General features: G+C 44.8%; 1 protein-coding gene across 2 annotated transcripts in view; it reads left to right on the top strand.

Annotated features, from left to right (window-relative positions):
- CTNNA2 (catenin alpha 2) overlaps positions 1 to 17,270 on the top strand; it is a 490,650-nt gene that overhangs the window by 438,083 nt on the left and 35,297 nt on the right. For both annotated transcript variants that reach the window (XM_026718940.2, XM_026718938.2), the window contains exons 14-16: positions 1,711 to 1,824; positions 5,318 to 5,499; positions 9,834 to 9,939. In XM_026718940.2, the coding sequence (XP_026574725.1) occupies positions 1,711 to 1,824; positions 5,318 to 5,499; positions 9,834 to 9,939 (402 nt within the window). The remainder of the gene's footprint in view (positions 1 to 1,710; positions 1,825 to 5,317; positions 5,500 to 9,833; positions 9,940 to 17,270) is intronic.

The raw sequence follows: 17,270 nt of genomic DNA, 5'->3' as shown, positions 1-17,270 counted from the left end.
GCCTTTCAGATAAGGAAGCCTTGCCTTCTCCTTGCCAAGGCGGCTAAGGTTATCTCGACTATTTTCTTATTTGTGCAGAACTCCTGTTGATTTCAAGTGGGAGTTAATAGGAAAACATGAAGAATAGCAAAGCACAGACTCACGGGAAAGGAAAGAGATGTTTGACATTCAGAGAACTTTCAAAACACCCAGCAAAATGTCTTGACAATCCACCCACTTTTTCCCCCAGGAAGGGCGATTTCTCAGTTTAATGGTTCTCTTACAATTGATTTTTCACGTATACATTTGTATCTCACCTTGATTATATTTACAAATAACTCAAGGCAGTGAATGAATCCAACCCACCTTCCTCCCCCTATTTTCCCCACAACAATACTGGGAGGTGAATTAGGCAGAGAGAGAGAGTGGTTGACCTGAAGTCACCCAACTGGCTTTCGTGCCTAAGGCAGGACTAGAACTCTCTGTCTCCTGGTATTGGCCCAAAGTCACCCAGCCAGCTTTCATGTCTTAGAAGAGACTAGAACTCACCGTCTCCTGGTGATTGGCCCAAAGCCACCCAGCCGACTTCCATATGACTAAGGGCAGGGCTGGAACTCACGGTCTCCCAGTTTCTATTTCCAAGTCAATGGCTCCTTCATGCCTTGCCTTTACTTGTAGAGGCTATTGCAGTCTGCTATAACTGAACCATTTTTTAACCATCTCCGCTCTAAAACCCTAAAGAAAGTATTTAAAAATGGAGAAAGGAAAGTGTGGAAAGACCAAAAGAGCACAGGGAAGGTTCTCCTTATTCTGGCAAGCATAGATAGGGGGTGTTGCAACCTTCTCCACACTCTCACAATCCAAGGTTTGTTCCATGGCTGAGGCTTGTGATCAGGCTGCTAACAATTATTCAGATCACACTTCAGACCCTGCCCAATTGAGAGAAAGAGGGGTGGGCTGGTCTTCCCCACCCCAATCTCTGAGCTCAAGGTGCCTTTTTTTGCAGGTATTTGTATAAACTCTTGAAGGATGGTGCAATCTGTTCAGCATCTTGTCTTAGGTCTTCTTCTTCTTTTTTTTCCCAGAGAAGGCATACAATTATTTTGAAATATCACATTCCAAGCGGGAAATGTGCCTGGGGCTGTTCCTTTGCCCAATGTACATTCCCCCCGTTAACAGGCTTAAGAGAAATCACAGCAAGGTGATGATTAATGCCACTGGGGAAAGAGCAGCTTTGGAACAACTTCATTTTTTGTGGACAATTCAATTTGGGGTCCTGCCTGCCTTTGCAGACAAGTTAATTTAAAACAAAGACAAAACAACATTTTCTGGGCAGGTAGTTGATAAAACACAAACATAGCAATCTCTGGAGTTCATTTGTATCCTTTGTAAGTTTGCCATCTGTTTTTTCCTTCCTTCCTTCCTTCCTTCCTTCCTTCCTTCCTTCCTTCCTTCCTTCCTTCCCATACAACCTTTCTTCATTCTTCCCCTTCCTTCCTTCCTTTCCTTCCTCCTGCTCATAAAACCTCCCTTCCTTCTCTTTGTTCTCTTACATCCTCTCTCCCTCCTTCCCTTCCTCCCTCCCTCCCACAAAACTTCCTTTTTTCCCTTCTTTTCTTTTTCACGCAATCTTCCTCCTTTCCTTCTTTCTTTCCTTCCTTCCTTCTTTCTTTTCTTTCTTTTCCTCCCTCCTTCCTTCTCACCTTTCCTTCCCTTCACCTTAAAATCCAGACTCCCGAAGAGCTAGAGGATGATTCTGATTTCGAACAGGAAGATTACGATGTTCGGAGCCGGACAAGCGTCCAGACTGAAGATGACCAGCTGATTGCTGGCCAAAGTGCAAGGGTGAGTTCACCGTCTGAGTAATGCATGAATCTCTCTTCCAATTTGTCTGCCTCTGCAAGCTGATTTGGAGAATGTAAAGCTCAGATTGGCTACGTTGGGCGTGAAGTTGCATTTTGAGTTCTCAAGACCTGAGTTAATACGCTTGACACTCAAGTGGGGTTGGTTGGAGAAGTTTGTGCAAAAGAAGAAGAAAAAAATATGTTGATAGTTCTTCTTCCATGACCCAAGATGTATGCCAGTATTTTTTTTTCTTAAAAATGTCTTTCAACACCTAATTTGATAAATTTGTCAACACCTAATTCGATAAATTTTTAAAGCTCCCAGGAATTGAAAAATTAAGAAAAAGATCAGGTTTCTAAATCTTATGATTATGTAGAAAACATGGTGTCCCAGTTATAACGTGCTGAATATTATGAAGCTTGCATTCTCTTAATTACGGATATCAAAACCTCCAAACAGGATAGAAAGCTTTTCTTAAAGAAGATTGAAACACCTTGCACGTAGCTTCTTGTGTCCCTCAAAACCACCACTGCATTGATACCATTGTTTGCTATGACATCTTAAATTTAAAAAAATACCTAAGTGGAATTTTCATTTGCTAAAATCACAACCACCCGGAAATGGCGTTGTGGGCCATTTCATCATATAGTGATCCATAAAATTAAAACTACCTTTTCTTCTGTTTTAACCAACCAAGATGGCAGGCATACTTGCAGGATGGCGTGCATTTTCTTTGGGAAGTTCCACCAACCTGACAAACTGAATTTCCACCAGAGTTTTGTTGTTAATATACTTAAACGTTTCCCTCATGTCCCCCCATTTCCCTTCTGTCCTCCAGACTGTACATGTTCCTCTCCTCCAGTCTCTCCTGGTGGGTTTCGTCCCTCAGACCTTGCGCCATTTTTGTCCTCCATCTCTGGAGTCACTCAAGCTTATTGATTCCTTATTTAAAGTGGGGTCTCCAGAACTGGATGGGGCCCACATTACGCCCCTTCTGCCAGCACAGGTGGGGCAGTCTCCAGTTCAAGATGTTGGTTAAAGATGACCAATTAAAGATGGCCTCTAAAACCCTGCTTGGCATGGGTCGAGCTGGCTGAGGAACCATCTCACCCAGGGGGAACTGGTCAGAAGGGATAGGCTGTGGGCTCCATCGGTCAAGGAATTCTGGCTGGCGATGTCCAGGAAAAGAGCCTGCCCTGCCCTGACTCCCACCTCCTGCAACATGGTGTCCCTCAAGGTGAGACCAGAGCCTCCCTCCTCCTGACCTTCCATGAGGGCCTGGAGACCTGGCTCTATCAGGTGGCTCTTAGTTTGCCCCCCAAAATCTGCATTATTGGATCAGTGTGGTTGCTTACGAGTCCTAGGAATGTTCTCCCATAAAATAACTCTGCTTCTGTATAACCGGAAGGTATATGTGGCGGTAACACCACTCAAGTTATTTGTTGTTTAACGACCCCACATTTATTGTGGATCAGAAGTAAATAAAACGGGGATTTATACACTGCATGGCCCACGTAGAAAGAAAAAAGGGAAAGCACTCTTTGGGGGGACCAATTTCAGTGTTGGAAGAAGCATAAAAACGAAAGTTAGTCTTAAGTTGGAATAATACCACATATCAGGAAGACTCATTGTGAGACACTGTGCACGCACACACAGCCACACAAATAAATATGCACAATCCTAGGGATGCAAATAAACATTACCGTAGGTTCATAAAACAGCACCGCAGTTTTTCTGAGATGCAAAGAAGAGATTCAATTTCTATGCCTTTTTATAGGGGAAGCTGTTGTTGTGGTTGTGTTGTGTTTGCACATTAACATTTCAGAGCTACTTTGATAAGGCCTAATTAAAACTCAGAAGACGCTTTCACATTTTCTTCATTTTTCTGATCTCCTGATTCAAGATAACCTTTTCCCACCCCCCCACCCCCCAAAAAATTCTGGTTCTGGAAAAGGTCAATTGTGAATTTTTTAAAAAGCCGAGAGCATTTTAAGAATATGTAGAGAGAAGCAATAGCTGATTGAAAGTGACATAAACAAGAAAAAAATGTAATGACACTTAAATCTATGTCACACTCCATTAAATGTACCAAACAGTGGGATACAACCCTGGAGCTAAACATACTTTCAGTTTAGGAATCATGGCTGAAAGGTCCCTACTTTGATCTTGAAAAGTAATTATTACTGTTTTGCTGTTTTCTTGCAGCATCGTCTCGAAAAAAGTTGAAATAAAGGGGAATTCTTGTGTTTACCATTGGTCTCAGAATCAGTTTAATGGTGATATCCATTGAAACTCTTTTCAAATTCCTCTCAGAAAGTTATCTTTCACAGCATAAATTCTGGAGCATGCAAAAGTCTATCAAGAGCTGAAAATTTAGGAGTTTACTTTTTTAAAAAATATTTTTTAAATTTTTTCTCCAAGGTTGAAATGCAAAATAGAAAGAAGAAGAAAAACATTAACTACCAGACCAAACAAGACATAGAAAAAGTATTTTAAAATAAGGGTACAACAAATAACAAATATATTATTACTAATAACATTAAACATAAAATGTCTACCCTGACTGAATGCTGAAAAAATAACTCAAATAGCTGATGCCTTCTCTCCCTGTTGCATAACAGAGCTACAAGTAGTTCTAAACTTTCCCATCTATAATTACTAACAATGCTAGGTTACGTGAAAAGAAATCTACCATTGTAGAAATCTATTGTCTATCAATCAAGTCGACCCACCATCTATTCACTGTAAAAAGAAACAGATAACAGGTAACCCCCAAAACAAGACTCATCTTCAGAGCCCTCTGTTAACAGTCTGTTACTGTGTTTAACACAAGTTCACAAACGGCTTCCAAAATTTCAGAGTTTTCTTAGGGTATTAGTGACAGAGTTTGATGATCCAGTTCTGTGCAGATTGTCACCGACTATGATCCAGCTCGCTAGCCAAATTAGGGCCATCTGTTACTATATTATAATTATACTGAATTTTGAGCTGTTTTTCCCCTTTCTAGTAGCTAATGAAATAGTCGACCCATGAAAGATTCTGCGATAATAGATATTTTGTTTTTAAGGTGCCAGTAGACTGTTTGTTCAGAAAAACAAGCCAAGCTGACACTGGACCCAGGCTGGTCCAGCTCTGAAAAAGTTGGCCAGTTGGCATCGGTGATCTAAATCAGAGGCCTCCCAAACTTGGCAATATTAAGAATGGTGGATTTGAGTCCCAGAATTGTTCAGTCAGCATGGCTAGCTGGGGAATTCTGGCAGTTGAAGTCCACAAGTCTTACAGTCGCCAAGTTTGGAGACCCCTGAAGGATGCCTCATCAGCAGAAACTAACCCGCAAATACTGCAGATTAGATTCAAATGAAGGCCAGAGTGGATAGCATTGCATTTTTAACAAGACTTCCCTACTTAGGAGAAGTGGTGAGAAGCTTTCAAAGCTTTCATTCTTGACACGGACATGTCTTAAACTTACATGATTCTGTGTGGTTTAATACAGGCCATCATGGCTCAGCTTCCCCAGGAAGAGAAGGCGAAAATAGCTGAGCAGGTAGAGATATTCCACCAAGAAAAGAGCAAGCTGGACGCTGAGGTGGCCAAATGGGATGACAGCGGGAATGACATCATTGTCCTGGCCAAACAGATGTGCATGATCATGATGGAGATGACGGACTTCACCAGGTAGGTCGGTCAGTGACGTTTGTCCCTGCGAGGGTTGTCTGGGGGGATTCTCACTCACCCAGGTCATGACTGTCCCAAGGGCGCTGTTCAAAAGTCAACTGGACTTTCTTGGTTTTTTTCTACTAAAGAATTGAGGTGCAAAACCTCTTCAAGAAGAACTGAAGAAAGCTTCTTGGATGAGAGGTAAAATGTTTTCAAAGAAAACAAAATCAAGAAAGCCCAGTTGCCTTTTGAACAGCACCTTTTGGGCATCCTTGTGAGGTTTGTTCAGAAGGAAACAATTCATCCCCAAGATAGAAAACATTGAAGAAGAAGAAAAATCTGTATCAAATCAAGATCAGCTTGCATTCTCTTCGTTAGAGTTTGCAAAAGCCACACGGGAGTACTTACCACCACTCTTTTTTTCACAATTTTTTAAAATTGTATTTCCAAAGTTAAAATACAAAATAGAATAAGGAAATAAATTAATCACAATCAAAATAGTAAAAATGAAAAAAGTATTTTCCCAGCAGTCTTAATCCAAAACCTTCTCCCATGATCTGAAGGTCCTAAGTAAGGTTGTTGTTGTTGTTTTCAATTGTTGCTATATTCACATTGGTTTTGTGTGAACAATCCTACTAGCCCCAACTGCAGTGTAAAGTGACACACTAACTACCTGGGAGTCTTGGCAGGATGGAAAAACAAGGTAGCTCTTCACCCTCTGCCATAATTCCTCCTCAAGTTTCTTGATTGGATCATTTGGAGAATATTAGGGGGAAAACGCAGAGCTGATTGTAATATTGATTAACCACAAGAGAAAGAATGGTGCAGGGATGTTACTAAGGGTACCTGGGATGAGAAGCACAAGGGGCGATGTGTTGTGTTGCAAAAAAATACAACTTACTGATTTATACCAGACATTGTGATGGCAATACAGAAATGCTTTATTTGTGTGGTATCGAGACGCATGTTTTGCCTTCTCGGCATCATCTTGGCTTGTGACAGATCAGGGGTTCTGCAGGCCAGGATATGTTAACAATAAATCAACACAATAATTATAATTTGTTATTGTTGTTAATGTGCCTCATCATCCTGACTTGTTTTGGGACGTACCTGGGGGAGGGGGGGCATGGTCTAGTGGTTTAGGTGCCAGACTAGAAACAAGGAGACAGGGAGTTCTAATCCTGCCTTAGACATGAAAGCCAGAGGGTGACTTTGGGACAAACACCAAGAGGTGATGAATTCTAGTTGGGGGTGGGATTCTATCGGTTCAGACCAGTTCAGGTGATCCGGAGGTTAAATTTGCATCTGCTTTGCTAAACCGGTATTTGAACCAACCGGCTGGCCCCGCCCTCCCCTCCCCTCCCCGGGGTCTCCACACGGCCCATTTTTGATGCGGGTAAGTGCAGGGTCCACACAGAGGCTCAGGGACGGGGGGGAAACGGGTCTCCGGGAAGTCTGGAAACGGGCCTGTTTCTGGCTCCCGGAGGGCCTCCAGACCCTGGGGAAGGCAAAAAACGGCCCTCCCGGAAGTTCCGGTAGGCCACGCCCACCATGGCCACGCCCACCCAGCAACTGGGCAGCGAACCGGTTGCTGGGATGTTTGAATCCCGCTCCTGGTGCTAGTTCTATCTCAGGCACGAGAGCCAACTTTGGGCCAATCGCCAGGAGACAGGGAGTTCTGGCCCCTCCTTAGGCACGAAAGCCGCCGGCCGGGTGGCGTCAGGCCGGTCCCTCTCTTTCAGCCCAAGCCACCTCACAGGGTCGTTTTAGGGAAGGTCAGAGGTGGAAAGAGGGATAGGTGTGTTCATCACCTTGAGCTCTAATTATAAAATATTAATGGTGTAATAAAAATCTAATAAACGAATAAGGCAAACAGCCAGGCGAGTCATTACAAAAATAAATTAATAAATTTTAAAAAAATCTGAAACTCACCCAGCATTTTAACAAACCTCCCTGATGACGTTCAGCTTTGGGCAAGTGTAAAGCGGCCTTCTTTGATGTCCCCGCTGAACTCTGACCCATTTCCGGATTGGATCTGACCAAGTTTACGTTAAACCCAGCTAGGGGAGTTAGGCGGAAATGCTGAGCCCCTTTGCTGCTCTGCACTCTTCAGGGAATCCCCTCTTAAGGAACACTTTTAAAGATGCATCTAGAATTAAGTCCAGGAGCTCGGAGGCAAAAACACGACCGAACTGCTGGCAAAGCATTTTGGAGGTACTGTAGATCTACGGTGCCTCCCTCAGCCCCCCCCCCCCGTTCCCCCTCCACCCTAGATCTCCTAACCTATACCCTGAGAAGTGGCTTAAAGAGCACGGGGTGCTAAATTGGGGAGACAGTCACCTCACATATTCTGCAAGAATATGAAAAACAAAAATGGAACTGTTGATACAGTTTTACGGAGGAATTATTGAGTCTGTCATTCGCACTTCTCTAACTGGTGCAGCCACCCAACAGGACAGGCACAGACAGCAACGGATAGTCAGGATTGCAGAAAGAACCAGCCCGCCTTCCATAGAAGACCCGTATATTGTGGGGGTCAGAAGGAGGCCTGAAAAAAATAACTGTAGACCCCTCACATCCTGGACATAAACTGTGTAACAAATGACAGAGTTGGAAGGGACCTTGGAGGTCTTCTAGCCCAACCCCCTGGTGAGGAGGGAAGCCTTATAGCATTTCAGACAAATGGTTGTCCAATCTCTTCTTTAAAACTTCCAGTGTTGGAGCATTCACAACTTCTGGAGGCAAGTCGTTCCACTGATTAATTGTTCTAACTCTCAGAAAATTCCTCCTTAGTTTCAGGTTGAATCTCTCCTGGTTCAGTTTCGCCCTGTTGCTTCTTGTCCTGCCCTCAGGTGCTCTGGAGAACAGCTTGACTCCCTCATCTTTTAGGGCAGCCCCTGAGATACTGGAACACTGCTTTCCTGTCTCCCCAAGTCCTTCTCTTCATTAAACAAGACTTAGCCAGTTCCTGCAAACATTCTTTATGCGTTTTGTAGCCTCCATCCCCCTAATCCTCTTTGTTGCTCTTCTCTGGATACCTTATTCCAAGTGTGCTCTCACCAAGCGTTATAAAGCGGTATTAACACTTCACGTGGTCTTGATTCTGTCCCTCTGTTGATGCAGCCTAGGATCGTGTTGGCTTGTTTGGCAGCTGTAGCTCGTGGCTGGCTCATGTTAGGTGATTGTCCACTAGCACTCCAAGATCCTTCCACAATTACTGCTATTGAGCCAGGTACCACCTATACCATACCTGTGCACTTGGTTTTTCTTGCCTAAATGCAGAATCTTACTTTTTTCATCGCGGAATTTCATTTTGTTAGATAGCACCCAACGTTCAAGTCTGTCAAGATCCTTCTGTATCTTAAGCCCGTCTTCTGGAGTGTTGCTATTCCTGCTAGCTTGGTGTCATCTGCAAATTTGATGAGTTCCCCTTCTATCCCCTCATCCAAATCATTGATGAAGATGTTGAAGAGTATTGGGCTGAAAGACAGAGCCTTGGGGTACCCCACTGCATACTTCCCTCCACGTAGATGCCGTTCCATTGCATAGTTCAACTAAACACGGGGACAGTTTTTTCTCCTTGTGCCATCAGTCTGCTGAACACATAATTTTCACAGTGCTGCCTAATGTCTAGGTATATTTATCCATGTAGTGTCTCTGTAGTAGCATTATTTATCCTTCTTATTATCTTCTTTACTCCACCTTTTATTGGTATGATTATTATGATTAATTTGTCGCATAAGCTAGATGTTCAGACTGGATTCGGCATTTTTGTCTATCTCTCAAGCCTTTTTCAAGGAGCTGGGATAGGCAGATCTGGTTGTTTGATGGTGTTATAGATATCGTTGCAGGATAAAACCGCCTGTTGCAATTGACTGATGGTGAACTTGTCAATGCCAATAGTGTTCAAGTGGCGTTCCAGTTCTTTTGGGATTGCATCCAAGGCGCCCATTATTATTCAGACTACCTTTGCTTGCTCAGTCTATTTCTATTTGCAAGTCTTTGGATTTTGTTATTTTCTTCAGTTCTTTCTCTTCTGTTTTCCTGCCTCCAGGTATTGCCACGCCCACTATCCAGACCTTTTTTTTTTGTCTTTCTTATCGACAGTTGTTAAGTCTGGAGTGTTATGTGGCAGGTGCCTGTCTGTTTGAATTCTAAAGTCCTAGAGCAATTTAGCTTTAACGATGTATTTAAATAATTTGTTGTTGCTGCTGTTGTTGTTCTTTTGCATGTACACTGAGTGCAAATTCCTTGTGTGTCTAATCACAGTTGACCAAATAAAGTATTCACATTCCTTTTCATGGCTTTGTTTCCAAGCGTTGAGTCAACAGCTTTCCCCTTGTCTCTTCCAGGGGCAAAGGGCCTCTGAAGAATACTTCTGATGTCATCAATGCCGCCAAGAAAATTGCAGAAGCCGGCTCCAGGATGGACAAACTGGCGCGGGCAGTGGCCGATCAGGTAATTTCAGAGCTGCTCCGGAGATGACCTTGAGCGGCGGAGCGAACCGTTCCTGCCCAACGTTAGGGCGGCGTGTCTGGAATTGTAATGTGCTCCTTTCTGATTAAAGCAGCTTTCCTCAGCAAGGTGCTGTGCATATATAACAGAAAAAGAAACAAACACAGAGAGAGAGAGAGAGAGAGAGTCCTGAATTTCACACTCAGGATGCTAATTGGCTTGGGTGCCTCTGAGAATTCTGGGAGTTATAGTTTTCATGGTACCTGGTTGGGGATGGGCCATGAAATTTTTTTTCACCTCATTAGGATCACATCAAAGAGAGTTGTACAGGTAGTCCTTGCCTTACGACAACAATGGAGCCCAAGATTCCTGTTGCTAAACGAGAGAGTTGTTAAGTGAGCTTTGCCTCCTTTTACAACCTTTCTTGCCACAGTTGTTAAGTGAATCACAGCACTTGTTAAGTTAGTAACATGGCTGTTAACTGAATCTGGATTTCCCTGTTGAATTTGCTTGTCAAAAGGTTGCAAAAGGGGACCCCATGACCCAGAGACCCTACAACCGCCATAAATGTGAGCCAGTTGCCAAGTGGCCAGTATTGCTCACGTGACCATGAGGATGCTGCAATGGTCATAAGTGTGAAAAACGGTCACCGGTCCTTTTTTTTTTAGTACCGTTGTAACTTCCACTAAACAAATGGTAGCAGGTCAAGGGCTACCTGTGTTCCCATTCCTCCCACTTCCTTTTGCAGTCTCCGGGGCGCCCTTTCTCGCCCATAAGTCAGGCCAGGGTTTTACATGCAACCCACTTTTAAGCAGCTATTTAAAAGGGGGGAGAAGCGTTAAGCCTCTGTGAAAACAGGCTTCAACGGTTCTGCCTGGGAGCCATTGCTGCAGGAAAGAGCGCTGCTGCTAATTGAAGGAGAAGGGCACATGGGAGGTCGCAGCCTTTTTTAAAGCAGCACAGTGGGTAGAGGTCTTTCATTGCAGAGGCTTATGGAGCACGTGGCATTTGTAGGGTTTGTTCTGTGGGAGAAGCCGTTTTTGCAGCACAGGGAGCCTGATTGGGATGAGTTGAATCTGTGGCAGGGTGCAGTGAGCGAAGACCCCTTGGCAGCTGGCTGATAGAATCCAATGTCCAGAAAGTGGATTTCAACTTCCAGAAGAGAAGGACCAGGGGAGATAGGAGAGCAGCCTTCCAGTATTGGAGGGAGGGGCTGCCCCAGAGAGGAGGAGGAAGGGGGTCAAGCTATTCTCCAAGGCACCTGAAATCCAGACAAGGAACAATGGATGGAAGCTGAACAAGGAGAGATTCAACCTGGAAATAAGGAAAAACTTTCTGACAGGGAGAACAAACAGCCCATGGAACAGAAGTTGCCTTTGGAAGTTGTGGGAGCTTCATCACTTGAGACTTCCAAGAAGAGACTGGACTTCCATCTTTCAGAAATGGTGTAGGGTCTTCCACTTGGGCGGGGGGTTGGACTAGATGACCTACAAGGTCCCTTCCAACTCTGTTAATATTCTGTTATTATTAACTCTGTTAATAATTTCCCAGTCTTCATAGCCATGGCTGAAGATTCTGGAAGTTGAAGTCCACAAGTCTTAAAGTGGCCAAGTTTGGAGACCCCTGCTCTGACTAATCCATTACAGCTGTGTCTCCTGGCCCATTGTACACTTTACTCTTCCAGCTACTACATTCAGTATGCAACAACAGCTCCGTCTTTAAAACATACCTTCCACACCTGCTGCTATTTAACTGATCCTTTAAAAGTGAAACTGAGCAAGGAGAGGTTTCCACTCTGCCCTGTAGAGCCTCCGGAAGAATTCCTTGGCTGGTTTGGAGGAATATCCTCAAAAGTTCGCTTAAAAAATCCCCAAGCAAGCCACAAAGAGACCCCATAACTACCTGTCTGATCTAAAATAAAAGCCGAACAGCTGCTCAGCCGAGCTGGGAGCACCAGCAGAACTTTTGAAAGCATCATTATTACTAGGTTTTTTTTTTAAAGTAGCTGAGGTTATTTGTCTTTCTCAGAGCTTCAAAACCGGGGAAATTTTATCGAAGTTTGGAGACCTCTTCGTGGCATTAACTTATTATGGGCTGTTTCATTTTTAATCACAGTGCGAAAGAGGGGAAAAAAGAGAGTTTTAATTTGTTCCTTCCATTTGAGGCTTTTGTCGTCTCTCTGGAGGATTTAATCTCAAAGTATATTTCAAATGCAGGATCTCTGGAGTGGAATAAATGTGACGGTGCTAAATGGCAGCTAACTTAAAAAAAAAAAAAAAAAAAAAAGACCTCCGGGATTTGGATTTGAAAGATGGGGCTACTCTGGGAAGAGAAAGGAAGAGACAATTTCCTGGCATTATCATATATATGGAAGGAGAGATTAGCCTTAACTACCCCAGGAAATTCTCAAGAGGGCTGGTTTAAGAGAAGAAGAAGAATATGCAGAATGTATGGTGGAGGCTGCCCGCCTGTATATTTTTTATTCACATTTTAATGGGTGCCTGAATTTTATTCTACCAAAGAGCCATGAAATTTGTTACTAGTTTCTTCTAAGTTCTACGAAGAATGGTTGCAAAAACTGGGTGTGTCTAACAAAGGGAAGGACTAGGGGTGACATGATAGCAGTCTTCCAATATTTGGAAGTCACAGAGAAGAGGGGGTCAGCCTGTTCTCCAAAGCACCAGAAAGCGGGACAAGAAACGATGGATGGAAATTAATCAAGGAGAGGAGAGTTAAGGAGAAATTTCTGAACAGTGAGCACAAGTAACCAGTGGAACAGCTTGCCACCAGAAGTTACAGCGCTCCATCACTGGAGAGTTTTAAGAAGAGGTTGGGTCGCCATTTGTACAGAATGGTGTAGGGTCTCCTGCTTGGAGAGGGGGTTGGACTAGATGACCTCCAAGGTCTCATCCAGCTCTATTATTCTGTAAAAGAAGGAGTGGGGGGGTGACATGATAGCGGTCTTCCAGTGTTTGAGGGGCTGCCCCAGAGAAGAGGGAGTCAAGCTATTCTCCAAAGCCCCTGAAGGCAGGAGAAGAAGCAACGGATGGAAACTCACCAAGGAGGGAAGCAACCTGGAACTAAGGAGGAATTTCCCGACAGGGAGAACAATGACTCCGTGGAATGGGTTTCCTCCAGACGTCGAGGATTCTCCCTCACTGGAGGTTTTCAAGGAGAGACTGGGCAGCCATTTGCCTAAAATGATACAGGGTCTCCTGCTTCAGCAGGGGGCTGGACTAGAAGACCTCTAAGGTCCCTGCCAACCCTATATTCAGTTCTAAGAGCCCTTTACATCTCCTGCCGGAGATGAGGAAGATCCAGAGGTGAAAATCCACAAAAGTATTGTCAGTTGGGGCAAACAACCCTAAACAGGAACGACCGATGAATGCCATGAAGTATTTTCCCACCTTTTCCAGTTCTCTTCATCGGTAGTAGAGCCCATTCCTAGCCAGCTATTCTAGTCGTGTGATCAGAATTTGGCCGATCGGCAACTGGCACGTATTGAGTAGAGTCGGCGTGGGTTTGGACTGAAGCCCACCTGGCTTGATTGCACGTCGTTCTCCACTTCAGTTGGGAACCAGAATTTCCATAGCTAAGCAAGGCAGGAATGTGAAATGAATTGTTCCCGCCTTTATAACCTTCTTTTGCTGCGGTTGTCAAGAAAATTCATCAAACGAGTCTGGCTTCCCAAACTTTCTGCTTGTTGGAAGCCAGTTGGGAAGTTTGCAAATGGCGGCTCCATAACCCTGCATTTATCATAGATTCATGTGAGTTGCCAAGCACCCAGATTTTCATCTGACTGACCGTTGTAGGTGCAAGGACTGGTCATCAGTCACCTTTTTTCAGTGCTGCTGTAACTTCAAACAGTTGCTAAATGAATAGTTGTAAGTTGAGAACTACAAAACTAGGAATCCTCTACTTGACCCAGTACATTTTTCAGCTTGGAGAGCGGCATGAATTCCCTCCCGTTGTTTTCTCTTCAGCCCTCATTGTCTCCCTTTGTCTTAAGCCAGCCTTGAGCTCATTATGCTTCTGCATAGGAAGGTAGGGCGTTTGGAGAGACGCGTTGCTGTTGCTTGCATGAAAAATGACCTCAGCTGCAAGGTTTCCTCGGAAGGAGCCGCCTCCTCTAAGATGTCGTGAAGACAAGGCAGGCAAAGGCTTCAGAGTTTGAACTTGACCCACACCCTTAACCAGTAGCTGCTACAGAAGGAACCTATATATTTTTTTCTCTGTAATGTGAATTGCGTTGCAGATCACAGATAACAGATCATCAGAGTTGGAAGGGACCTTGTAGGTCATCTAGTCCAACCCCCCACCCAAGTGAGAGACCCTACACCATTTCTGACAGACAGGAGGCAATCTCTTCTTGAAAGCCTCCAGGGATGAATCTCCCACAACTTCCGAGGGCAACTTCTGTTCCTTGGGTGGATTGTTCTCACTGTCAGAAAGTTCCTCCTTATTTCCCTCCTAATCATCCTGGTTAGGGATAATCAAACACAGAATATCATATTATAATCCTTTCCATAGTAATTGCTCATAGCATATCATTACATTATTTTATCTTAACTATTATGTTTATATTATGTTATGAGATATTTCTCTAATTCCTTACCTAACCATTGATAAAATAAGGGAGCCTGTCATGTCTACCGTGATCAGATTTCAGACACTTGGCAACTGGCATGTACTTATGTCAGTTGCAGAGTTTCCCAGGGGTCACGTGATTCGCTTTAGCGACCTTCTGACAAGCAAAATCAATGAGGAAGCCGGATTCACTTAACAGCCCTGAGATTAACTTCACTGATTCGCTGAACAACGGTGGCAAGAAAGGTCGTAAAATGGGGCAAAAGTCAGCCACTCTCTTTCTTAGCAATATAAATTTTGGGTCTCCATTGTGGTCGTAGGTGAGGGCCACCTGCACTTTTCAGGGCGGACTCCATCACAACTGGTCTCAAGCCAAGGACTACCTGCGCAGCAGGACCTTCAGTCGTATCGCCAGCCTTCCTCTCTCTTCGGCACCTGCCCCGTAAATTACGTTCCAAGTTTCTGCGAGGATCGCAAGCCCTTCGGAGAGTCCTGACTCTGTTGAGCCCAACTGAATTGCGCCTGTGTCACTTTGATGTTCCGCCAGTGGAACGTCAGAATGGCCTTTTCCTGATTGCAGTTCGTTATTGCTGCTTTTCTGGGCTTTTCCTCTACCATAAAAGAGAGTATATTGTACACTGGGAGAATTTTATGTGCGGTCTGAACCATATCCTAAGGAGACGGAAACAATTTTTTTGCTGTCTGCTTTACAGTTCATTGGGTAAGTGACAAACGATAGTAGTGCTTCCTTTCTCTGTTTCTCTCTCTTTGGCCTTCCTGAGCTCCGAACCGTTTTATACTGTGAAAGAAAAATTTATCGTTTCTTTTATTTGTGTAGTAGGGCTGTCCTACTATAATCCTTTTCATCTTCCCGGCTACCTTCCCCTATTGGTATCTTGTGATTATCTTACTTACTGAGTTGCTTGCATGTACACTGAGAGCTTATGCACCGGAGACAAGTTCCTTGTGTGTCCAATCACACCTGGCCAATAAAGAATATCCACGAATGAAGGAAAATATACACCTGCCAGGATGATGCGAGATTGGATTTGGGTCCATTGGGACCAGAGGTTTATTCTTCCGGGTTTTTGGACTCATGCTGGAGCCCATCTTCGGGGAAATTTCAATTTAATTCAAGTTAAATTCAGATGGCCGCCCCCAACTCACCCATGTGACTCTCTGTTGTGGTTCGCCGGCAGCAGGTGTGGACGGATGAGGTCTCAGACAGCAAGGACCCAGATGAAGAGCCTGCGTGTGAGGCAGGGATGGGGCCAGGACTATCAGAGAGTGGGGTGCTGCCTTCAGAGATTTTGGGGTCTGGCAGCAATGACACAGAGGGCGCTGGGGAGCCTGTGCCCAATGCAAGTATGGACAGGGCTGCTCGAAGGAAAGAGCAGCTGAAGCAGCACGGGTGACTCGGGAGTAAGGATGGAAGGTATGGCCCCTCCCATAAGGGATAAAAGCCAGCCTTCGGGGTTGGCTTCTTTGCAGGAAGCAACAAAGCTCTTTCTGCTCAGAATCCTCGTTGAAGCCCTGATCACTCTTGTTTGTTTTTGGAAACTTCTGGCTTGGGATATTTATCTGCAAATAGTCTTTTGTTCTTGGCAGCCTTTCGCAACCTTGAAAGGGTTCGCTCTTATCTGGGACAATGAGTTCTGAATGACTCTTGGCTGTGAATGCACAGAATTCACAGCACCGCATTAAAAGGGTTTGCTTTTATACATACTTTGTGTTTGTTTGATTTGAACAAGGCTTGGGTCAGAACACTCCAGGTGCCTTATTGCCCCAATACAAAAATATCCAAGAACTCCAATATAAAAACCAATAAACCCCCCACTCCCCCATGGCAGCCATCACACGATTTGAGGGGCTCCGTACCACCCTGAGGTCCCAAGACCCCTCGGTCACACCAGGTCTTCAGGACCTTGAGAAAGTGTGGCAAAGTGGGAGTCAAACGCATCTCTGCAGGGAGGATGTTCCACAGGGAGGGAGCCCCCCCAGAGAGGGCCCCCCCTTAAAAAGGGGGACTCATAGGATCCCCGGCTCCCCTGCTCTGGCGGGTCAAGTCGAGGTGGCTTGAAAAAGGCCGTCCTTCGAGTAACCTGGCCCCAGGCCATGGAGGGCTGTGAAGGGAGCCCTCGCCTCCTTGACTTGGACCTGTATGTAGCCAGTGCAACTCCCGCAAGAGAGGTGACCCACGTGCAAATCTAGGCTTTCACAAAAGCATGCAGGCTACCCATTCGGAAGCTTCCGGGTTTCTTTCCAAGGGCAGCCCCTTGTACACTGCACTGCAGTAGCCAAGATCTGTCACGGTGATGGGGATGATGTTATCCATTCATTCAGTTGCTGCTCTTGGCAATGCTGTGGGCCAGGTCTCTCCACATCTTCTGATCTTGTGTCATTTCTTTGAGCTTTTCTATGCTGTGGCTGGTATCCAGCCCCCGTGTTCCTTGATGGCCTGGTTTCCACTTACTGCTAACTCTTCCCAGAATAATTGCTTTCTCCAGGGACTATGGAGTTTCTCAACCATCCAGCTCATGGTTGTCTCAAAGGTGTTTTTTTTCAAGGGGCAGCTGGACTTTTACTGTTTTTTCCTTGAAGACCTTTCACTTTCCATCCAAGAAGCTTCATCGGTTCTGACAACAGCAATAGCACTTAGATTTATATAGCAATTCACAGTGCTTTGCAGCCCCCCCGCCCCCCTCTAAGTGGTTTACAATGTCAGCATGTTTCCCCCAACACTCTGG

The sequence above is a fragment of the Pseudonaja textilis genome, chromosome 6, assembly GCF_049901715.1.
Source record: "Pseudonaja textilis isolate UNSWEBS1 chromosome 6, rPseTex1.2, whole genome shotgun sequence".
In the NCBI taxonomy this organism is placed as follows: Eukaryota; Metazoa; Chordata; class Lepidosauria; order Squamata; family Elapidae; genus Pseudonaja; species Pseudonaja textilis.
This window is presented reverse-complemented; position numbering and strand designations above follow the sequence as displayed.